Source organism: Sus scrofa, chromosome X, assembly GCF_054392235.1.
Source record: "Sus scrofa isolate SSC_HxYL_T2T_F1_AM1 chromosome X, Sscrofa_HxYL_maternal_Yorkshire_Landrace_v2.0, whole genome shotgun sequence".
In the NCBI taxonomy this organism is placed as follows: domain Eukaryota; kingdom Metazoa; phylum Chordata; class Mammalia; order Artiodactyla; family Suidae; genus Sus; species Sus scrofa.
Genome location: NC_139401.1, coordinates 112220852 through 112245944, shown reverse-complemented (window position 1 = coordinate 112245944; position 25093 = coordinate 112220852). Strand labels below are relative to the sequence as shown.

At 39.2% G+C, this 25093-nt stretch overlaps 1 protein-coding gene across 11 annotated transcripts in view; it reads left to right on the top strand.

Annotated features, from left to right (window-relative positions):
- The window catches only part of TENM1 (teneurin transmembrane protein 1), a 908801-nt gene that overhangs the window by 756579 nt on the left and 127129 nt on the right, over positions 1–25093 (top strand). For 10 of the 11 annotated variants that reach the window (XM_021080671.2, XM_085007213.1, XM_003135358.6 and 7 more), the window contains 3 exons: positions 10751–10870; positions 17606–17867; positions 20237–20504. In XM_021080671.2, the coding sequence (XP_020936330.1) occupies positions 10751–10870; positions 17606–17867; positions 20237–20504 (650 nt within the window). The remainder of the gene's footprint in view (positions 1–10750; positions 10871–17605; positions 17868–20236; positions 20505–25093) is intronic. The other variant, XM_085007217.1, reaches the window with a different exon arrangement.

The following is a 25093-nucleotide window of genomic DNA, read 5'->3' as shown; positions in this document are numbered from 1 at the left end:
GTTTCTTTCAAGATAATCCATATTGGGAAAGTTTAATCATTTCACTCTTGAGATCGGTGAACATGACAGCTCTGGGCTACAACAGGCAAATCATCTCTCCCATACAGTCTAGTGAGGAAAACTGACCATAATAGAAAATGTAAATATCTGGTAGGTATAAGTACTGCCAAGTGAGATAAAGGAAGGCTACGGGGAGTTCCCGTTGTGACACAGTGGTAATGAGCCCAACTAGTATCCATGAAGATGTGGGTTCGATCCCTGGCCTCGCTCAATGGGTTAAGGATCCAGCATTTTATGAGCTGTGGTGTAGGTCACAGATGCAGCTCGGATCCCATGTTGCTGTGGCTGTGGCATAGGCCAGTGGCTGCAGCTCCATTTCAACCCCTAGCCTGGGAACTTCCATATGCCACAGGTGTATTCCTAAAAAGAAAAAAAAGAAGAAAGGAAAAGAAAGGTTAGGGGCAGAGAGGGACCATTTTAAACAGAATAATCCAGGAAATCCTCTCTGAGGAGATGACACTAGGACAGAGATCTCATGACATTCATGTATATGTTAGATGATCTTGGCATGAATGTTTCCTGCCACCTGGATCCTTATGCAGTAACTTATCACACAAGCCAGAGCCTGGCTGGCACTTTTAGGGGCCCAATGGATCAAGATTCTGCGACATTGTGTGAAATGGAAAGGTAAAACAAACATTTCTCAAGGAATTCCTACATACTGGTTATTTTACTGGGATTTACTTGATAAAAGGATGGGGTGCCTGTCCTTCAAGAGTACATTGAGGAAAACAATACCTCAAACAAACTTCAGAGCCTCTAGAAAGAAAAATAAGCAACAGCGCTAGACCATTTTAGTCATGAAAAGAAAAAAAAATAGCAGATCTTCATCAATTAGTGTTGACCCCCCCAAAAAAATCAAATATATAGCAACTACATCTTAATTTGGAATTATGGAAAAGGAGGGATAAGAAAAGCTTATATTTTAAAATAGTTGTAAGGGACTGTAATGTTATTACTATATTAAAGCATTCAATGAATTAACATTAACAGTTTTGTCTATGTACAGGTAACCCCCAGAACGTCTGTTACATAATCATTTGTAATTTTACTGAGGTACAAATTCAAACCGTGTGCTTTGTGTTTAACTTTTTCATGAATCTAGTAGTTAAGGATTTGCTTCTAAATCTGCTACCAAGTCTGTTTGTTAATGGCAAATCTGTGTGTATTTTTAATCTTAACGTGAAAAACATACTAGATACACAAATAGGGTTTGATAAACACACAGTGCAACAATTGCTGGTTAAATTGAATAAAGTAAGAACTGGAACAAGCTCTTTCTAAGGCCTCAGCACCTGTAAATCTATCTTGTGTTCACCTTTGTTTCTAAAGTGAGGCTCTGCACATCCCCTGCCCACATTTGGTAAAGAGATCCAAGGTTGGTTTGACTCTGCTATGATTCCCTGTGATTCTGTCTTCATATTGCTTTTCCTAGGCAACCTCTTTTGCTTATCACTTCTGTAGTTGTTGTCCTAAGTGAGAAGTGCGATTGTTGCTACTTGCTAATAAAGCACTTTGATCTCGTTTATGTGAAAGGCGTTACGAGTGTGAAGATGGGATCTCCTGATTTTCAGACAACTATTTTGTCTAATGCTAAAGTTTAAGAAACATGTTCACGACACATTTAAAAAATTACAAAGTGCTGAAGGTTCCAAGATTTAAAGTGCTGACTAGCTCCTGAAATCAGCAGTCAACACCTGAAGGTACCAAAAAGAAAGAATGTGTGACTTTCACTTCTTTGCAAATGCTTTTGAGCAAAGAAATCAGAGCACAAATCTTTAAAAAGCTGTTGAATTGATTATTTATGATATCTTGACACTCAGATGTTCTGAGATGCTTAATAATACTGATTAGTAATACCAGTAGCTGTCTACAGCTTATCTCAGTGTCACTAGGTGTTTTCTAATATTTTATCTATCTTACTTACTACTCAATTAGGATTGAAATTGGAAAGGCTCAAATCCTTAATACCTACTTCTCAGCCATACGATTTGTTTGCAGTGTCTCTAGATGGTTCTGTCATCTTAACTTGTCCCTAGAGAAGTTCCCGTCGTGGCTCACTGGAAAGGAATCTACTACTCCATGAGGATGCAGATTCTATCCCTGGCTTCGCTCAGTGGGTTAAGGATCCGGCGTTGTCATGAGCTGTGGTGTAGATCGCAGACGCAGCTCAGATCTGGCATTGCTGTGGCTCTGGCGTAGGCGGCAGCAACAGCTCTGATTCAACCCCTAGCCTGGGAACCTATTTTAGGGCTGATGTGGCCCTAAAATAAAAGACAAAAATAAACAAATAAATAAATAAACTTGTCCCTAGAGAAGGTATAGTAAATGCAAGATTGGGGGTAAAGAGTGAGCGACATCTTGTGGCACGTCTCCATCACACATAGAAAGTGCTCAGCAGTTGGTCTCCAGGTAGTGAAATCCTACAGATAGCACCATCTTTGTGGGTGAGCACTTTCTTTTCTCATTTTTAGCCATATTGTTTACATCTTGACTGAAAAAAACTACAGCTTAGGCCCTTTAGAGTCTAGGTCGAAAGACCTCTACCACCTCTACCAACTTACTAGCTGTGTTATCTTGAACAATTTTTTTTTTTAACCTCAGTCCGTTTCCTCACTTTTAAAATAGGCTAGTAGTTGTACCTACTCAGGGTTATATTAATGGCAAGAAAAATAAGGGAAGTGCCTGGCATGGTACCTGACACATTGTAAGTACTTAATAAGTATCTTATATATACAAATATATGCATATATATTTATATATATCATCAGAGTACACAATAAAATATAATTTTAAAGGTCCAGGTCAAAAGAAGGCAATCACTTTACTGGGTTATTTTATTCTAATGGCATCTTTGTGAGGTGACTGGGGATAAGACTGGGAAGAACTATTATTCATTTCCATAAGGAACAAACGAGGCCAAGAGTAATTCCGTTTCTTTGGAAAAGTCACATTGGTGATTATTAACAAGCAGAGCTAGAACTGGGGTGGACAGAGTTAGGCACACTTTTTCCTCTTTGGCCAGGCTATAGCCAACAAGACAGATTTGCCCTATATTTAATGAGTATCCATTATTCAAAGGGCAGATTCACAGAGGAGTGACAGGAAAGGTTAATGAGGTTAATAAAACCCCATAAGACTGATTACAAAGATAAACCATTTGAGTAATGTGTAAAGTAGGCCCCAAACAAACCAAACAAAATGTAAAATAAAACTTGAGACTGTTCAAGAATTGCAAGGGCTTCCAGGACAAATATTTCAGGATTCACATTCTGAACAAAAATAATCATGTATCTAAATGAAGCAAACTGGCACTTAACGCAGTCCTGAAAATGTGACTGTGTCGTCAGTTTTCTCATTGCTTTAAAACACTTGATCTTTTTCCCATTACTTTGGGGATCTCAGGCATCCAAAGCAAGCCTACTTTTGACAAGCAATTACCAGGGCAGATGGGAAAATAGCCACCCTACCTCGGGGTGAGTGCCCCCATTTTGTTTTACTTGAAACATCACTAGCCATGAGGAAAATAATTCTGCTTAAAAAGCTATCTGCATTTTCAATAGCACCACCTTTCCCAAAGTCCTAGAATGTTGATGGGTAATGCTCCCAGCTGCTTTTAACATTACCCATTTGGTAGGTATTATTTATTCAGGCTAGTGACCAATTGAGTAGGATTAAATCAGCTTGCTCTATTTAAGTAAAAACTAGTGAGATTTTATTGCATTTGCTTATGAACATTTCCTGCATTCACATTTTCAGAACATGAAAACAGGTTTATGCTGTAACATTAAATATTTTCATGGTACTGTACCAGCTTAGATAACATATATTTAAAAAAATGCAATGTGTGGAAAACCCCCAAAATATCTGAATTTTAGAACCCTCAAATGTATTTGAGTTATGAAATACCAAATTGTAATTGCATAGTAGTATATAAAGGATTAATGGAGTTAGTGTTCATAAATTAAGCATTTGAGGAGGGCTATTCATTCATTCCTTCCAATCACAGGGGTACTATTTAAGTCCCTGAAGTAGTCAATTATCAAACAAAACTCATGATAAGAAAGTCATAATTCTCAATCCAGGATGCTGGCTTCTAATAAATGAACTGTAAGCCATCTATCTGTCACACAAGGAACCTCAACATGGTCTCTGAAACCTTTGAAGTAGTACTCTGGGGATAGGATGGAAGTGTCTAACAACTTCATATAAAAATATTTGAGTTGAGAGTTTCCTGTTGTGGCTCAGCCAGTTAAGAATCCAACTAGTATCCATAAGGATGTGGGTTTGATCCCTGGCCTCGCTCAGTGGGTTAAGGATCCTGCACCGCTTCAAGCTGTGGCAGAGGTCACAGATACAACTCAAATCTGGCATTGCTGATTTGTTACTGTGGCGTAAGCCAGCAGCTGCTGCTTCGATTTGACCTCTAGCCTGGGTACTTCCATATGCCACAGGTGACGTTCTACAAAAGAAAAAAACATGTATTTGAGTTGAAATTCAATGACACTTTCTTGAGCCCTGTAAACCATGCACTAGGGAGGACGCAGGCGAAAATCACACTGTCCTTGCCCTGGAATGACTATCTAATCAGAGAGACAGACCTATAACTCTCATGCAGGACAGGCTATGACAAATGCAATAGCACAGATATGAGTATGAGCCCTAATGAGCATAATAGGAATGGGGAAGAAATTGACATTTATTTGGGACAGATAAATCAAGTTAAGATGTATTTTCCATTTTGTAATCTCTGAATTTAAAAAGACCCTACAGTTCATCTTATAGTCCAACCACCACTTTGTCATGACAGTTTTAACATGACTCCTCAAACTACAGCCTACAAACCCTATTCCACAGGTTTATATGGAAGTATTAATAATTCATGCCTCACAGATTTCATAATGGTAAAGATTTGGAACCAGTTGGTGATTGCCTGCCTTTATATAGTTTATACCACCTGTCTTCCTCTCTCCCTCTTCAGAAGTTCATGTATCTTTATTTTTTGTCTTTCTTTTTTTGTCTTTTTAGGGCCGCACCCAAGGCATATGGAGGTTCTCCAGGTCTAATTGGATCTGTAACTGCCAGCCTACACCACAGCCACAGTAACACCAGATCCGAGCCGCATCTGCGACCTATACCACAGCTCACGGCAACACCAGAACCTTAATCCACTGAGCAAGGCCAGGGATCAAACCTGCGTCCTCATGGATATTAGTCAGATTAGTTTCCACTGAGCCATGACAGGAACTCCCAGAAGTTCATACACCTAAATTGGCTGAGCATATATTGGCTCAGTAAATTCTGTCTTTAGACTGGCAACATCAGCCTCACTTGGGAACTTGCTAGAAATGCAAATTCTCAGGCTCCCGCCAGATCTGTGAATAAAAACTTGAGGTGAGGCCCAGCAGTATGTGTTTTAACAAGCCTTCCAAGTGATTCTGAGGGCATGATCAAGTTTGAGAGTCACTGATGTGAATGAAAGACAGATTACCAGAAAGGACAGAGGACCAAAATTACGCTCTAAAAAGAAGATCCTTTATTCATTGCCTCAGCTGGATAAAAGGGCATCATAAGCCCTTTGTCCCAACAGCTTAGAGGTATTTGCATTCCAATAGGGCCCCCAGAAGCAGCAGTGATTTAGCCCAAATGACACAATCTATAGCTATGGGACATTATGGTATAATAAACCTGTGGAGAAGATGTCAGGAGAACCATCAGACCACCCCTCAAATGCAGCAGGTCTCTGTCCCTTGGTGATTTGAACTGAATAACAACTCATAAAGGAATTTACAAGGCAGGATTCCAAGGCCAGTGAGCAGAGGATTCACATAGCCTCTCCCAGCACTGTCCCTCTTGATGCTATCTCCTGACCAGAGCTGTCAGCTGTGGGAAAGATTTCATCTGTTCCTCTGGAAAAAAACAACCTAACCTGCCCACCTGCTGCCAGATCCCCTGCTGGCCAGGTCCTTGATTTTGAATGTTACCCTTCAAAGGTTGCTTATGCTCATGTTAGCAACAAAAGCAAATAGCTATAACTTCCCTAGCCCTTGAGCCTCATTTTCCTTAGGAAAGATTTTAATCAGAAATGCAATGCAGTAAATTACATCTTCTTTCAGCAATTTAGTTTTCGGTCTTGTTTTTCAAACCAACTTTTGTGCTTGAGGTTAATGTTTTTGCCTGAGGTATGGAATGAATATTGGAAATTTGACATCAAAGACAAAAGACAACAAATAAGGGAAGAGGAAAATGGAACCAAGAGTTTATTGAAGGCCAGGGATAATTTGACTATGTCATGAAAATAGCAAATACAGAATGAATTGGACCTTTTTGCATCAGAACTCTCTAATAAGCAGCTTGTTAAATAAAGCTCTCAGTAAAGTGAATTCTGACTTGCATTTCCCAAGATGCCCCGTTCTTCAGACCAAGCTCCAAATACCTAGAGGATTCAGCATTTAGTTAAAGGGAGAAAAGCAGTTCCTTTGAGGCTTCTGCTTTAGCATAGTGACAGCAAGTAGACAGCTTGGCAGCAGGCTGTATTCTCCAGAGAACAAGAAAAGAGATACCTGTAAGGGGTGATCTTCCCCATACATTTTTTTAAAGTCACATTGTACGTGTTCATCCAAGTTCAAGTTATCTTCCTCTACCCTGCAAGAGCAGGGAGAGGTCCTTCTTTTTAAAGGTTCAGGGAAGCAAAGTATCCTATCCAAGTCTATGGATCAAAGAAGAGCCCCAGGCAAAGATGGGACCCTCACGGTACCTGCCATTGAGAGTATACACACACACACACACACACACACACACACACACACACAAAGACAGTCACAGTGGGCACATATCTGCTGTACACATGTTCAGGGTCAGCTTTGTGATAGTCCAGACAGTAGCTTCTATTATCTAGTTTGAAATGTTCAGAAGAGTTCTATATATTATTTAATTGAAAAAGTTTCTGAAAAAAGACAGGTCCTTGAGGGATTAGGACTCACATTGAGGGTAGTTTTCATGTGGCAAAAATTTAAGAATTCAAGATATTTCCTCAGGACAGTCCAAGGACAGGCCAGGTAGGACTGCCTCATTTAAAGAGTGAGTTGAGGAAGCTGGAAAGGAAACGAGGATGCACCATAGGGGCATGACAAAAAAACCCAGAAATTAGGATCATGGGATTACCAAAGACAGACCCCAGCCATTCACACACACACCTCACTACTTTAGCAAGGATCTAACCTAGGAAAAGATGAATTATGCAGGCTGCCTTAGATATGAGAAGCATAAGCTGAACAGATTATATAGATAAATGGAGAAACTGCATTTTAGTGGCTGTGTAAATCAGGAAAAATAAAACAGATACAAGGCTACCATCCACAATTATGGCAAAAATTGAGTTTGGAAGCTGGGAGCATGCAAAATGGCAGTTGAGCTGAACAAAGTGGCATAACACTGTATTTGACAAGAATGTATATGAAGGTTCCCTAAGGGCCATCTGGAGCTGGAGTAGCCTAGGGAAGCGAGGCGGCTCAGGAGCATTGTTTTCAAAATGGAGAGTTTGCCTGAGAAGGTTTTTTTCTCCTAAGTTTCTGCATATAGTGCCAATCCAAATTATTGCCAATTAAAAAAGAATACTTTAATACTGTCCTGAAATTTAGACAGCTTACACACTGACACAGGATGACTGATATAGTAAGTACTAGTAATCCATGAATAAAAGGAGCTGAGAGTTATTCTTGTGAAAAATGGATGACATAGAATGTGTAAATAATGGGAGCAACTGCAGCAAGATACGGGGAATCTTTAGAACATTTAAAGTCTAATACATTACAAAGAGAGTTCAATGCTGATAAACGTAGAATAATAAGTTTTATGGGGCTTTATCATATGCTGTAAGTTGGTGTGGATCATAAAATATGAGGAATAAAAAAATAGGGGAGTTGAAAGACAAGTCTGCACATTATTTATGAATGATGAAGAGTGAAATGAATGAGAAGAACAGGTAGACAATGTCTTGAATAATGATGACTTTGATGAGTCGTTATCACACAAATCTGTGTGCTTCATAAAATATGAGGAATATTAAAGAGCAGAAGAGTCAAAAGACGTCTACTCAGAATGAGATACAGAATGAAGGAAGGAGAGTAATACAAGAGAAATGCACAGAATAATGATGACTTTTATGAGACTTTCACTCACCCGCCTGGATCCTTCATAAATATAAGCTAAGAGCAGCAAAGAGAAGAGACAGGTCTGTATCTGTCATAAAATATGAGCAAATAATGTCAACTATGCTTGACAAAATAAAAACAAAAATAATTGAGCCTAGTACAGCTGTGGGAAGACACAGTGTCTAGATTAATGTGAACAAATAAAATAAGCGAATGTAGAATTGTCTTGCCGGTAGGGAATCAGCGACCACCTGAGTAGGCATCATTGTAGCGAAGCCCACCTTGTTAACTGGTAAAGCCTTGGCAAGTACATAATTATCCCCTACTACACCCTCCAAAAAGCCATCAGCACCTAGGGCTCAGGAAGTAGTGTTGAACTGATTTTCAAATGGAAGTGGCCTCACTACCACATGTCTCTTCTCAGCCCCTCTGGCTCCAGTCCCTATGTGGTTTATAGGAGATTGTCTCAGCTGGTTTGTACCTAATAGACACCCAGTTTGTCAAATTTTGCTCTATAAAGACCATCAAAGGGTTACTGTATAAAACTGGAGACATCCTTTTCTTTTCATTTCTTGTTACATTGGATTTAGAACCTGGGACCAGACATGTCAGGATTAGGTCAAAATCCCAAATTCAGTGACTTTCAAATGTCTTCTCTATGAGAACAAATGGGATTTCAAAACTCTCAAAATTTCAAAATCTCCCCAAAAGGGACTGGAGGAATCAAACAAGGTAAAGCAAGTGGCAATGTGCCATTTGCATGTCACTCAGAACCATTATTTACAGAATTCACAAGATGGACAGCTCACTGGAGAGAAGAAAGCCACTGATCTCTGTCAGAACTAAGAATGTTCGTCTGAAGAGTTCAATGAAAACACTAGTAGCAACAGTTATATGAGCTTGGCTTTGTGTAATACTCAATGGCTTATAGTTTGTGTTGGGTGAAAGCTCTAGGTAATGCAGGATAAATCCTATTAATATAACATATCCAGTTCCTCTGATTGCAGTAGAATTTAGTAGTGACATTTATTGGCTATAACATAACACAAGCTTTGGCTAGTAACTGTCTTTTGCTTTTTCAGAGTATTTTTTCCTCTTTCTCAAGTGATCTTTGTGGCCAAGAGCCTTTAGATACATTGCCTTGACTTGCTGATTCTGTTCAAAAACGTATAATGCCAGGGTGGAATTATTATGGTTACTTTGGAAAGTCATGTTTGCCCAAATAACATGGCCCCTTTTAATCCAAGATTGAGCTTGCCTGAATCTCACTTGATGAAAAAAAATTACATACGTTGATGCCCTAGGAAAAAGCATTGACCTTGCCCAACCTTCAACGCTTCTGGCCTCAGCTATAAATGCACGTTCTAAAGCTCAGAGCTGGCAATGTTAGAGTTGGACTCTGGTGAAACACCTTCCTTCTGCCTGAGTAATGCCCCAATAACCACAGAGAAGTGAAAAATCTGGGCTTGGAAGTTGCCCCTGGGCCGTCTTCCTAACTGCCAAGATCCTAATATTTGTTGCAATTTGTTGGCCAGGCTAGAGTTTAAAGTATAATCATTTTAGTGGACGATGTCCATGGAGACAGCCCTTTTAAGGGCTAGTCTGACAGAATCTCCTTATTTGGCAGTCAGGAAACTCATTTGTTTAAAGGGAAAATCTGAAATATTTTATTTCAGTCAGGCCAGAGGAACAGCGTACAGTCAGGGACCATGTCTCTTTTACAGACTTTAACTCTTAAAAATTCACCCAACTTGGGGGGTGGTGGGATGTGCTTGGGCTGTGGGATAGAAATCCTGTGAAATCAGATTGTTATGATTATACAACTACAGATGTGATAAATTCATTTGAGTAATAAAAAAAAAATTCACCCAAGTCTGCTTTTTTAAAATGGTTTTTCCAGAAAAAGCAATTTGGCAATATGTATCAAGAGCCTTAAAATTGTTTACACCTATGTATGTAAATGCATAGAAAAATGCATACAACAAAATGATATCACTGATTACCTCTGGGGAGAAGACCAGGAACTGGGAGAGAGGTGGTTAGCAAGGACTTTAGCCATATCTATAGTGTATTTATGTATTAACTAATTTTAATAAGAGAAAAATATCTTTCCATGACTAGAACTATCTCCCAAGGAAATAATATGAAATTCAATGCAGAAAGAAAAAATTGAAAAACAGCTAAGTATCTTAAAATAGGAGGTGAATTAAACAAGTTAAGGAATACTGTTTTATAGCTATATTATATAATAGCAAAATGATGTATTAAGGAATTTATAATTATATTGGACAGTGTTAATAATATACCGCCAACTTAAAAATAATATCAGGATTCAGAACTATACCAAGTATAATCCCAACTTTTTATTGGTAATAAAGATACACATACCCTTCCCAAAATGTTATTAGTAGTTACTGATTGGTGAAATTATCATTTTCTTCATTATACTTAACTGTGTTTTCCAAAGCTTCCCCAGCTTGGCTTCTAGAACCTAATTTCAGCATGCTTTTATATTTGCCTTTGATCTTGTGTTGCAGGCGTGCTTGTGTGATTCGAGGCCAAGTGGTGGCTGTAGATGGAACCCCTCTGGTAGGGGTGAATGTTAGTTTCTTGCACCACAGTGATTATGGGTTTACCATCAGCCGGCAAGATGGAAGGTACGTCAGTATTGCTTCTGATTATTGTGGGGGCCAAATACAGACTGCTAGGCTGAGTCAAACCAGGACTCAGATGATACACTGTTGTAAGCCTATCTTCCTTCTAGCTCTATCTTAAAAAGTCATTGGTGTTATTATTTATTTCCTCTATTCCCCATCTAAATCAAACCAAATTTCTCCTCTAATCCTGCACTATTACTGTCAAGTCTTCTTGAAACCGTGGCCATGTGGAACATTTTCTAGCTTTCATCTAGTTCCATTTATAAGTCCAGCTTAAAAATCCAGTAAGATGATGCAAGTAACAAAGAGGGTATCACTGAGCACTTTGGCTGTTCTTCCATGACAGCCTCAAAGTGTTTCAGAAATGAAGGTGTCCAAAACGTTTCTTCTAAAAGTATACAATTCAACCACATTAAGTCATTTTAAAAAAAACTTGTCCTCCCTAGACTACCTATTTTACTAGTGGCTCTAATGGGTTGACAAGCATGGCCAGCCTAACCAATCCCCTTAGTGTCTATAAGCCATAGGGATTTATCCTTAAGTACCAACCACCAGGCTGCTCTCTCAGGGCTTCCCTGGGTTCTCTGAGACTTAGGAAGCAAGACCACTAGTTAAATCTTTTCCTCCTAGAAAAAGATTTGCTCATGAATACCTTTTTGTTGCTGTCATTTAGGTAGACATTTGTTCAGAGTATTTGAGTCAGTAGACCCATGTGTCTAGCTTCAAGGTACCTATTTATGATTCTCAGGAACATGGGTTTGAGGTGCCCTAGTCTCCAGGTGGCTACCCTTAAAATAATCCTACTCCTAACAAGCAGCTTCAATACTCAAATAAAGAGACCTGTTGCCTTAAAGCTTTATCACAGTGTGAGAGACTATCTCATTTCAAGAACATACAGTCGAACCTGATTATTGATCCTAACCACTTCAGAATTATTAATTGTTCAACTTGGGCTATGCTGAATTAATTTTTTTCAACTTCCTGTCAAGAAAAGGCTTATAGGAGTTCCTGTTGTGTCTCAGTGGAAACAAATCTGACTAGCATCTATGAGGACACAGGTTCAGTGGCCTCGCTCAGTGGGCTAAGGATCCAGCGTTGCTGTGAGCTGTGGTGTAGGCCAGCGGCTACAGCTCCGATTCAACCCTAGCCTGGGAACTTCCATGTGCTGCGGGTTCAGCCCTAAAAAGCAAAAAAAAAAAAACAAAAAGGATTATTAAAGAAGATAGTAAGTAAGAGTTTTAACCTGCTTAAGAAAAACTGTCTTTAAAACTTTAGGAAATCATATGAATTATTTCTATATAAATTATATTGCTAATTATTAATGAGCCATCTATTCATTATAACAAGCTCAGCAGAACAACTCTGAGAACAGGTAGTCTGAATATATATATATATATATACACACACACACACATATATGAAATAAAAATTGTATGTCCTTTCAAATAATCCATAAACAGAGCTCCCTACTAATTTAAATGCACATTTCCCCCAATTAGATTGAATGATGGAATTTTGGTGGTCATGCACCAGTAACTGATACACAAAACTGGCCTTTCCCTTGCCAGCATGTTCAACCATGTGCCAGAAATTGATAAATGGATTATTTCTTTAAATAGAATATGCCCTCGGGGACATTTGACTTCTCGTGGAGAAATGATGGGTCCTCAGTTTTTTAGCTTGTGTGCAAAGGTTTCAGTGAATTATCTGATATTCATAAAAGAACCTAAAAGAAGTATGATATCTAAAAAGTCTAAAAATTTGTTTCCAGTTTACAGAAAACATTAAAAAGGAACAACTTTTGTTATTATTTTTGTGGTTTCGGCTTTAAGTAAAATGCCAAGACCCTCCTCCTCCCAGCTCACTGTGAGAATTAGGTTTTTATAGATGACAGATACTAGCCAGAGTCCCCTCTGGCAGTAACTTTCCCCTCAGGCTCCACAAAGGGTGTAAGCATTCAAAATATGTGCCCCAAATGCCAACCAGACTGTCCCCCTGTCATCTCTAGGACATAAAGTGACAGTGTGAGGAGAGTTTTCATTTATATGTCTCTCTGCTTGTTGCTACCTCAGATTGAGCTAAGTACATTTCAAAAGTAGACTATCATAGGGAAACTACAGATCTTCCTTGATTTATGATGGGGTTACATCCTGCTAAACCCATCGTAGGCTGAAAATACTGTAAACTGAAAATGCATTAATACCCGTCACCTTCTGAACATCAATAGCTTAGCCTTGCCTACTTTAAACATGCTCAGAACACTTCCATTAGCTTATGGTTGGGCAATATCATCTAACACAAAGCCTGTTTTATAATAAAAGTGTAATATCTCATGCAATTGATTAAATACTGTGCTGAAAGTGAAAAACAGACCAGTTTTATGGAAAGAGAGAGTTGCAAGTATATCAGTTATTTACCTTCATGATCACATGGCTGAGGGAGCTGTGCTGCCCAGCATCACGAAAGAGTATCTATCACATGTTGTTAGCCTGGGGAAAGATCAGAATTCAAAGTATGGTTTCTACTGAATGCATGTCGCTTTTGCACCATCATCAAGCTGCAAACTCCTAAGTAGAACCATCGTAAGCTGGGAACCATCTGTATACCTTAAGGCAAAAGGATTCTAGAAAGGTTGAGGTTAGCCTTCAGATACCTAGTAGACAGAGTGTGATATGTAAGATGCTGTAAAGTTCTGGCTCCCTGTCTTTAAACCTCAGTCCTACCAGTCTGCCACTGTGCCTGTTCTTCCCACCAATGATATCACTGTTTTGGGTTAAGCTATTGACTCTTTCAAAGTTCCTATTACATGCAAATATGTTATAAGGGGTGTAGAACTAATTACCCACATTATCATATATTTGAACAAGTTAATTGACAACTTCCCCTAGGGAACCAGGAAAAGTCTAGGTCTTGGGACTGAAGTGATGAATAAAATCAGAAGGAAGGATGAGAGTGGTCCCTCTAAGAGTAAGGAGAAATTAGATATGCAGATTGGGAGAGGCCAAAGTAGCAGGAAAGGGGAAAAAAAGCAGGAGTTCCCATGTGGTGCAGTGGGTTAAGGATCTGGCATTGTCACTGAAGCAGCTTGGGTCACTGCTGTGGTGCAGGTTCTATCCCTGGCCCAGGAAATTCCACATGCCGTAGGTGCGACAAAGAAAAGGGAAGGAGGGAGGGAGGGAGGAAGGAAGGAAAGTCAGTCAAATATGTGTATCTACTGTATTCCATGCATTTTCATACATGTCATTCTGTTTAATTCTCACAACAACTTTATGAGATAGGAATCATTTATCATCCTCCTCATTTGGCAGGTTAAAAAATGTATCCAAATTAACACAGCTAATAAAGATAGAGCCAAAATTGAACCCAAGTAATCTGGCTTTTACCTTCTATGGTTTACCACTTTCAATCTAGATATGTTCAGTAAAGTGTCAAAAGAGAACTGTTTATAAATAGTTCAGCTAGTGATAAGCAAAATAGGTGAAACATTGACATTCTTAAAAGATTCTTGAGAGCATTAAAGGTCTCAAGAACTTTGGAAGACTTTGGAAAATAAAGAGAGGGTTTCCTCTGATTCCCCTCAAGCTAAGAGTTTGTTAATTTCTGGATGCCATAAGGCAGAAATAAGCATTTTGCATAGGCTATAATAGTCTTCCATCTATGGGTAGAACTGGTATGACCTATTATGGATTGACAACAGTCTCCAAACAAATGCGTCCTATCCCTTGGGTGTTTTATTCTTATTCTCACATGACTTTGTAACCTGATTTAGTGACCCACGCCAGTGGAGACCATTTGTAGTGGGAGAAATCCCAAAGAAATTAACCATTCAGAGGGCATTCTATTGGGTATTGGAATAGTTTAGATAGAGTTTTAGCCACAGATCCACCATGGCAACTAATTAGTCACCCAGGCAGTGTTTACTATATATAACAACTAGGTAGGAAGAGGAAAAATCAGTCAGGATTCTCCAGAGAAACAGAACCCCTCTGTGTGTGTTGAGGGGAGTGGCCTTGAACAACATGGGTTTAAACTGCACAGGTCCACATGTGCTTTTTTTTCAATAAATATGTATTACAGTATTACATGATTCACAGTTAGTTGAATCCGTAGATATGGAACTGCAGATACAAAGGGCCAACTATAAAATTATAAGTGCATTTTCAACTGTACTTGAGGGAACCCTAGTCCCCACATTGTTTAAGACTTAACTGTATATATAGAGAGAGAGATTGAGAAAGAGGTTTCAAGGAATTGCTTATGTGATTATGAGGAATGGCAAGTCTAAAAACTATAGGGTAGGCTAGCAGACTGGAATCTCTTAGGCAGGAGTAAATGTTACCCCTAAAGTCTTGAGGCAAAATTCCTTCTTCCTCAGAGCAACTTTAGTTTTGCTCTTTCAGCTAATTAGATGAGGCCCATTATCAAGGGTAAACCCCCTTAAAGTGAACAAATTGTGGATATTAACCACATCTACAAAATTACTCCACAGCAACACCTAGATTAATATTTGATTAAATAACTGGGCGCTATAGCCCAAGCAAGTTGACCCATAAAACTAACCCAACACAGGAAGCCTAGGGGGAAGTTCCCAGGAGAACTTAAGAGTTCATTTGAACTACAAGAGAAAACATCTATAAATTTAATAGGGTAATGCATCCAACTTGAGAAGAAAATTAACATTTGTTGAGTCCCTATTATAAGCAGAGTTAACAGTAGAGCTGGGATTCAAAGCTAGGTGTGTATGAAGCCAAAACCATGTTCTATCTACAAAACAAGAAGCCTGCCCTGTCTGCTTAATCTTTCTAGAAGTAGAGAATAATTCCCAGGTACATATTTCCTTGTTTAGATGGTTTATTTTATTTTTGTGTTTGCATTTGTTTTTCTTTTCAAAGAAATAAGCACTTCAGTTTTAAGAGTCAAGAGCTGAGGTTTGGGTGAAGCAAATAAACTTGCCCAAGGACACAGTTAAATTAATGTAGAATGTGAACCAGAGAAAAGGTCTCTTGACAAGTAATGTAGGATTTTCCCCCACTATACTTGCCTTAAACTGCTCCTGTATTATCATGACTTCAGCCTCTGTCTTAAACTATAAGCCATTTGGAGTTTTCTTTTTTTAGTTCAAACCTAGATTATTTTTCTATTGCTAATGCAGTTCTTCAAATCCTCTTTTTGGAAACTGCCTTAATATTATAGCTACTTGACTGAAAAAGCAACAATAAAAAATACAGTATTAGCTATCCTTTGTTACTGTCCATTTATCTTTATCTAAGAGATTTCTGCAGCCAGACACAATTGGTAATACTATAGTAAATATAATAAATGTCATAGGAAGGGAGTGGTGAGATAGCTATAATTAAATCTGATTCCCATTTTACCATTGAAAAGTGTTTTAAGAAAGTTTTTTTTTTTTAAATGCCAAGAATTGCTTACATCTCTCCTGTGGATTTGAGTTGCTTTGAATATTAAGGAGCATCCATTGACCTTTATCCATTTTTAAGACACAAAGATAATAATTTATCATCATCTTATTTTTATATAGTATTTTATGCTTTTTGAAAGCTTTCAAGTGCATTATCTCAAAGACATCACTATACTTAACAGAACAGTAAGGTAGAGCCATCTACTGCAGAATGAACTGAAATCTGAGTCTGTCATACTCCAATACAAGAGTCATTTCAGAGACCATATCAACAGATGGACTCACAGAAGAGATAGTCCTGTTTTGTCAGAGATAGGGAAGAGATTGGACAGGGTCCATTACAGGCTTTCTTACAAAAGGAAATGAAGAGATATTCTAGAGCGAACCAGGTATCCTAAATCTAGAGTGCAAGTAGAATCTAGGAACCAAAGGAGGTAGCCAGATGTGGAGGGTTCAGGCATGGTATGGTTCAAGCAAATTTCACTGAACAAATTTCTTCACCTGGTATCTTTCTCCAAATGCCGTCTCAAAGACACCATCAGGTTTCTGACACTGTGATTGTGACTGTGAACAAGATATTTAACCTTTTGGCTTCTTACTTTTCTTGAGTTACATTATAGGATTTTTTTTTTTGAGGATGAATAATGCATGATGTTAAAGGTGTTGCTGAATGTTAAACGGCCATCTTTCAGTTTATCGCTAGCACAAAGGGGAGCAGAGATGTCACATTTGGCTCTGCAGAAATACATGCCGTGATTTTGTGTAAGATAGTATTAAAGGAGTTCCCCCCGTCGTGGCTCAGTGGTTAATGAATCCGACTAGGAACCATGAGGTTGCGGGTTCGATCCCTGCCCTTGCTCAGTGGGTTAAGGATCTGGTGTTGCTGTGAGCTGTGGTGTAGGTCGTAGACGCAGCTCAGATCCCGCGTTGCTGTGGCTCTGGTGTAGGCTGGTGGCTACAGCTCCGATTAGACCCCTAGCCTGGGAACCCCCATATGCCTCGGGAGCGGCCCAAGAAATGGCAAAAAGACAACAACAACAACAAAAAAGATAGTATTAAAATTGGTTTACAAATCCCAGGTGAATATCAGCCGGTGATATGGAATTTTTTTCAGAAGTCTACTGGATAGTGAAAAGAAGTCTCCATGGAATGAATGCTTAGTTCAAGGGAATAGAAGGAATAAAATAGAGAATACAAATGGATATAGTTGAGTCCCAAAAAAAAAGGAAAGGGCATTAAAATTACCTACTTTTTAAACTTTAATTTTATTTTGGTTATTCATTTGGTTGAAACTATCTTCTATTTTTCCTTCTCAGCTTTGACCTTGTAGCCATCGGTGGTATCTCTGTCGTCTTAATCTTTGATCGTTCACCTTTCCTGTCTGAGAAGAGGACTCTCTGGTTGCCTTGGAATCAGTTTATTGTGGTGGAGAAAGTAACCATGCAGAGAGTTGTATCAGACCCACCATCCTGCGATATCTCCAACTTTATCAGCCCAAACCCTATTGTGCTTCCCTCACCGCTCACATCATTTGGAGGGTCCTGTCCAGAGAGGGGAACTATTGTTCCTGAGCTGCAGGTGGGCACACTGGCCTTGAATGTATAAATCATGGTATCCATGGGGATGGTCAAAAGTGTATAATGGCTAGATTCCATTTCCTATACCTGTGCCAGCCCTATAATGTGCTGCCCTTCATTTTTCAAGAGAAGCCTTCAAATATAATATCTCTAGCCCATATTTGCAAGGTGATTGGCCAGAGCTATATGGCACCATCTCTGGCCATGGAACAATTAGACCCCAAACCTTGACCTGATGAACACTGTGCTCTAAAGAACAAAGCTAGATGGCTCAGTAGTGATAACAGTATAATCAATGAGGTGGGACCATTTGTGGTACTGAAATTAAACCTCTTTAAGAAATCTAGTTTTCTTCTACAGTCTAGTTTACGTCCCTTGTCATTGTTCTTAGGAGTCATGACAACCCCTCTTATTGAGCTGTGATTAACAAAGGTAGTTTTTAAGCCTGTTCATTTTATACTTTGCTTTTTATGTGTTCAAGAGGAAGACATATTTTTGGAACTTCGTATTTTAGGATTCCTGAGGCTTTTTATTTATTGAGCATTCAGTATTTTCATTTCAATTCTAAGCCATTCAAATATCCACAGTATAATTTTCTCACTACATTATGGAGACATTTTAATGATAGTTTAATGTTAATATTTTAATGATAGTTTAATGTCCACCACAATGGCCTCATATGTCAGACAAATCCAGAATTCAAGACACATATTCAAGAAGAGGTATATGGACAGTCTAAGATTGAATTGATTTTTCTTCCATCACAACACCCCCAACCAGCTGTTAGCACTGCCCAGAGGATACCACTCAGGAAAGGCTCATGAAAAATAGTACCCTACACCAAAAGGAGTCTGAACTGTTGCCTCTCTTGTCTTTCGCATTGTTTTTCTGTCTTCCATCTAGGAAGACAGAGCCAGTGAACAGCTTTGGTGTCAAATATCTAAAGTAGAGGAAGAAAAACTGGGCAAAAAATAGCCAAAAGGAATTTGTACCCTCCAAAAGAAAAGAATGACCAGAAATCCTGGACAATATGAAATAGTGTGTGTTTAACAATCAGTTCTACTATATGCACCAGTTTGGAAAAGGAATAAAGGACAAGATTCTGAGCTAAAAATGAATAAGGGCACAAAAATATCCACACTATCCATGTCACCTTAAATGCGTTAAATAGGATGGGTTGTTTTTTCAGCTGCATTTGGAAAGTTGAAAGTCACAGAACACAAGGTGCACTTTTAGTGACCACTTTTGGTTGTTTAACTCCATCTGTGCTAATAAGCAAATAAATAATAGCAATTAATTAAAGGAGCCAAGTGTTATTTTCACTCTGGGACCAACATTTGTATAAGATTTGCAGAGTAGTTAATGGGAGTTATTTGCTTCTCAGTCACAGGTGCCAGCTTGGAAAAGCTTGTTACCAGCTATTGGTACATCCAGACACAGAGAAATATGTAAGCAAAATTTGATTAAAAAGTTGGCCCTCGGGGTCATTGCAAAGCTCCAAAGAAGACAAGTTTGATGGCATCAGAAAAGATTAGTTCTAGGGACACCATAATCTCTGTCATAAAATGTCACTTGCTGGGCCTGCGTCTGGAGTCCTTCCTCTTAGAGAGCCTAGCCCTAGAGGGCTTCGGCAATGGTTTGTGATGTATGACTTAACACACCAAACAAGCTTTTGTGTCTGTCTATATAAGAAAAAGACCTTCAGTGGAACCCAGAGCACAGAAAGCCTTGACATTCAGCAGTGTGATCTTTTCCAACTCCTACTAAGCAATTTTTGGAACACTGTTGCAAAACCAAAATTGTTATTTTCACAGTCTTTTCTGGAAAGGAAAAACAGAGAGCAATCCTCAGGGTTGGCTGGGTGTCTTATCCCCATGAATATTTGGTGAAAAAAAAATCACAATCTCTGGCGATGTAGCCTCATAAATATTCTAGAACCAATGCCTTGACATCCAAAGATCGCTTTAAAGCTCTCTCCTTTGGCATGTTTCTTTTTTTTTTTTTTTTTTTTTTTTTTTTTTTTTTTTTTTTGTCTTTTTGCTATTTCTTGGGCCGCTCCCGCGGCATATGGAGGTTCCCAGGCTAGGGGTCGAATCGGAGCCGAGGCCACCGGCCTACACCAGAGCCACAGCAACGCAGGATCCGAGCCGCGTCTGCAACCTACACCACAGCTCACGGCAACGCCGGATCGTTAACCCACTGAGCAAGGGCAGGGACCGAACCCGCAACCTCATGGTTCCTAGTCGGATTCGTTAACCACTGCGCCACGACGGGAACTCCCCCTTTGGCATGTTTCTTAGAGAAAAGCATGCGGTATCCTTGTCTACCTGCGACCATTGATAAAAGCCAATTTGGCTTCTTTTCTTTCAGGTTGTACAGGAGGAGATCCCCATTCCTTCCAGCTTTGTAAGGCTGAGTTACCTGAGCAGCCGCACCCCTGGGTATAAAACCCTGTTACGGATCCTTCTCACACATTCAACCATCCCCGTGGGGATGATAAAAGTACACCTCACCGTAGCTGTGGAAGGGCGACTCATGCAGAAGTGGTTTCCTGCTGCAATTAATCTCGTCTACACATTTGCCTGGAACAAGACCGACATCTATGGACAGAAGGTTTGGGGCCTAGCAGAGGCCTTGGGTATGTTGAAATAATTCTATGTAAAGAGCAGTGTTATGTTCACAAAACAGAATGTACTAGCTGCATATTAATGTGTATTTGGAATAATTATAGATTTTCTTCTTTTTGAAGGATCTAAGGCACTTTTACATTTAAACACTCCCTTTGGGTCTGTTTAGAGTTCCCTTTTGAAACATTTTTTTGCTTCAAAATGATTTTAGTTCCCCTTTCATGATGACTGCCTACCAGTGGAATCACAGAGTATCTGACTTGTAACTGTCTTGAGAGCTGAATGTTGCCTTCTAACTGTGACCTTTGGTGTGGTGTGCTTTAGGTTATGTTTTTGTATTTGACATTTAGACTGTCATTTTCACTTAGAAAATACAAAATTTTAACTTATTGGCATCTCCACTTACTGTCTAAAATGGTTAAACTCCATTAACTTGTTACTACAGTAGATTAAATTTTAAAACCATCCGGCCTTCCTACTCTTTTGACTTTAAAATCTAGGATCTTATATGGAGTTCCTGTTGTGGCTCAGCAGTAATGAACCCAACTAGTATCCTTGAGGATGCAGATTCAATCCCTGGCCTCAGTAAGTGGGTTAAGGATCTGGCGTTGATCCGGCATTGCCGTGAGCTATGGCGTAGGTTGCAGACATGTCTTGGATCTGGCATTGCTTTGGATGTGGCATAGACTGGCAACTGCAGGCCCAATTTGACCCCTAGCCTAGGAACTTCCATATTCTGTGGTTGCAGCCCTAAAAAAATAAAATAAAATAAAATCTAGAATCTTATAAACAGCAGGGACCTTAAGAAATCCTTTCAGTCTATGATTTTCAGATATTTAATTCCCTCAGACAAACAGCATTTTCAAAAAATGAGACTGAGACAAATTTACCAACTTTTTATTTGCCAAGAAAGAGTATTTTTTAAAGGAAAGAAAAACCCTACAATCTACTATTGTCTACCACTACCATAATTTCATAAAGGAAGGATACCTTAACATCAAAACAAGGAATAGTCTGTCTTAAGAAATGATAATAAGCAATCTAATACGGATGCTTAGAGATACAGACAGATGGGCAGACAGACACCAATGTTTTTACTTCTCTCAGTCCACAGAGGACACTGAAAATTTCCTGCTAGAGACCTGACACATCTACAAAGCCACAGTTGGGAACCATTGATTCTTGTGTGCTCAAGCAGTAGCTCATGAAAACTACCCTTGAACATATGAGAAGACTATTTTTAAGTTCTCCAAAGGAGATGTTTTCATATTCTCCCTTGGAAGTGCCTTTCATGCTATAACTCCCATATAAATGACCCCTATTTCTTAAACTATAGTGCATCAATTTCCCCCTGGAAAGAGAGAAAAGAAATAAAAAGGACTGGTTACTTTTCCCAAGAGAACCTCATATATTTAAATAATTAACTTAGCTCTATTGGGCTTTATTAGAATGCAAGGACCATGGAGTGGTTCAGATTTCCTCAGTTGGTGAGGAATTATTGTAAAGACACAGGGGTAAGTAAGAAAGAACAAGAAAAGGCATCAGCAGCCTCAAAAGCAGGCCTTTGCTTGGTATACATTTGAGTTCTAAAAGGTCAGCATCTGCTCTAGCAACTGAGCGACAGTCTAGTGGTCTCCTCTGCTGTAAGAGTCCACTGCTTCCCACTGTGATGACCCAGCCAAACCTATGACTGAGCTCATCACTTCTCCTGCCATACCAACTACCCCGCTTTCTCTCAGCTCTTGCAAGCCCCATGGTCTGGCATGTACCTTGCATTCATATTCCTCTTAAAGGTCAGATTGTGTCAGCCAGTTACCATGCAGTAGAGAGCATCCCTGAAAGCAGAGCTCAATGGTTAGGCTAACTACCAATGAGGTCACTGGCCAGCCTGTGGAGTCCTGTTCAATCCCTAGTCCAGAGAGTGCAGTGGTGAAGAGAACAACTCCCTCCCTGCGTTCAAATCATACCTTCTCTACTTACAAGCTGGGCAACATTGGGTAAATTACCTAATCTCCAAATGCTGCAGTTTCTCCATCTATAAAATAGGAGTCATAAAGAGAATGTTGCTGACAGGTTATTATGATAGGAGGATTAAATGAGATGAGTGAGTGCTTCACATGTGGTAAACACTCAACAACTTGGTTGCTGGCATGGTTTTTTTCACTTTTGACTGTGGTCACCATATTGGAATCACAAGGTTTAAAGCGTGAAGCCTATGTCATGTTTGTTGCCTCAGCTTCTCTAAGAAGGAAGCTGTGGATGTAACAGGTAGGCAGTCTGTTATTCACCATTTGCGCACATGCGCACATGCAACCTCTTCTCTGCCCTTCTCTGTGCTCTAAAGACTGGCTTCTGTGGACCATGTTGCCTGGACTCCTTTGCTCTGTGGCTTCCCTTTTGATTTGGTCAATGGATGGCACCCTCTGGAGATTCAGACAGTGACTATACTAGAAGATGGCAGCTCCTGTTGAGTAGCCCCTTCTCCATATTCCCAGGCTCTCTCTGCTCTCCTGTATCACTCCCTCCCCTTCCCCCTCTCTGCAGGCCCAGACAGCTTCCCAGTGTTTCCAATCCCTAGGTGGGTCATGAACCTTGTCAATTCCCTTTACCCTGCTCACGCCTCTGTAAATAGTCCTTTCATTCAACTCTTAGCTGTGAACCCTTGTGAGTGTGACATCTGACTCCTGCTGGGCTCCTGGCTGATAGATACTCAAAGTCTCATTTTCTCCTCTCCAGGATATTCTCCTAAAGCCTTTGCTTCACTAGAATGACCTAAAATGCCTCTGACTTTTCTCCATAGGGCTTTGTTTTCCAGTTCTTTATGGCTTTTCTCAGAACCCTTGCCATGTCATTAGATTTCATTACTTTGGTTTTTTTTTCCCCTAAGTTATGACACTTAGCAATTCATCAGTACTCTGATGAAGAGCTGACCAAGCCAGTATCTAGCAGTCATACCTTGCTAGGGGTCATATAAATGCAGTTCAGCCTTACTTTTGAAGAAAGTAACAGCTTTATTGAGATATAATTCACAAACTATAAAGTTCATCCATTTAAGTGTACAATTCAGCAGGTTTTAGGTATTATCACAATGTTGTACAACCATCGCCAATATCTAATTCCAGAATATTTCCATCATTACCCCCACAAAGTAGCCCTATACACACCACCAGTCACGCTCCAATCTTCCCTTCCTTCTAGGCCCTGGCAACCACCAATCTCCTTTCTGCCTCTATGGATTCACCTATTCTGGATATTTCAAACAAATACAGTCATACAGTATGTGATCTTTTGTATCCAGCTTTTTTCAGTTGCCATAATGTTTCCAAAGTTCATCCATGTCACAGCATGTCAGTCCTTCATTCCTTTTCATGACTGAATAATATTCCACTGTGTGGATATACCACATTCTGTTTGTCCATTCATCAACAGATGAACATTTGGGTTGTTTCCACTTTTTGGCTATTGCAAATAGTGCTGCTGTTAACATTTATCTGTAAGTATTCATTTGAATACCTGCTTTCAGTTCTTTCAGGAATATATCTAGAAGTAGAATTGTTGGGGCATATGGGAGTTCTGTTTGACTTATTGAGGAACTGCCAAACTGGTTTCTATAGTGACTGCACCATTTTATCAACCTCACTTTATGAGTAAAAATGTTTTACACCTCTTTTAAATACTTCCAATGTGGAAGATTCTAAAATTTTCCTCCTTGTAGTTCAGCGCTCTTAATGACTTAGTTTCTAATATATACACGAATAATTGAATAAACAGTTAAAACACAAAAGAAAGCAAAGATGTTCTAGTATACGCACCAGTGATAAAGGTTTCATCCCTATTGTTTGCCAGTGGATATTGGTTTACTTCCTATTTCTATACTTATAGAAAATTTGAATACTTATAGATAAATGTTAACAGCAGCATTATTTCTATACTTTTTTTTACTTGCTCCAGCATTCTGACTCTAAAATGTCCTTAATAAAAATGCTGAAATATATATTATTGGTTCCTTTTTAAGGCTAATAACAGTAGTAAAGGCAAGACAATTGACCCACTCAGAAATATCCAAGGGAGAGGGAAAAAAGTGTTCCTCATGATGTTTTATGTGCACTTAAGAGACATATTTTTTTAGGGCCATGAAATAAAATTGGCAAGGATCCCAAGGAAAATAGCCAAAATAATTTCAAATGTGGTACCTAAGATGGAATATGGATTATTTACCTTGTAGGAAATGTTCCTAATAACTTTTTTCATTTTTAAAAATGTTATTATAGTTGATTTGTGATGATTTCTGCTGTACAACAAAGTGATTCAGTTATACACACACACATATTCATTATTTTTCAGATTCTCTTCCCATATAGGTTATCACAGAACACTGAGTAGAGTTCCTTGTGCTATACAGCAAGTTCCTATTGACTATCCATCCCATATACAATAGTGTACATATGCCAATCCCAAACTCCCAATCCATCCCTCCCCCAACCTTTCCCCTAAAAACTTAATCATGGCTAAAAGGATTTTATTTACTACCTAGTCTCCATTTCCATCTTCATGGAGACTAAAAGAATGTTCCTAACAGTACTAAAGCCTTAGGATGGGT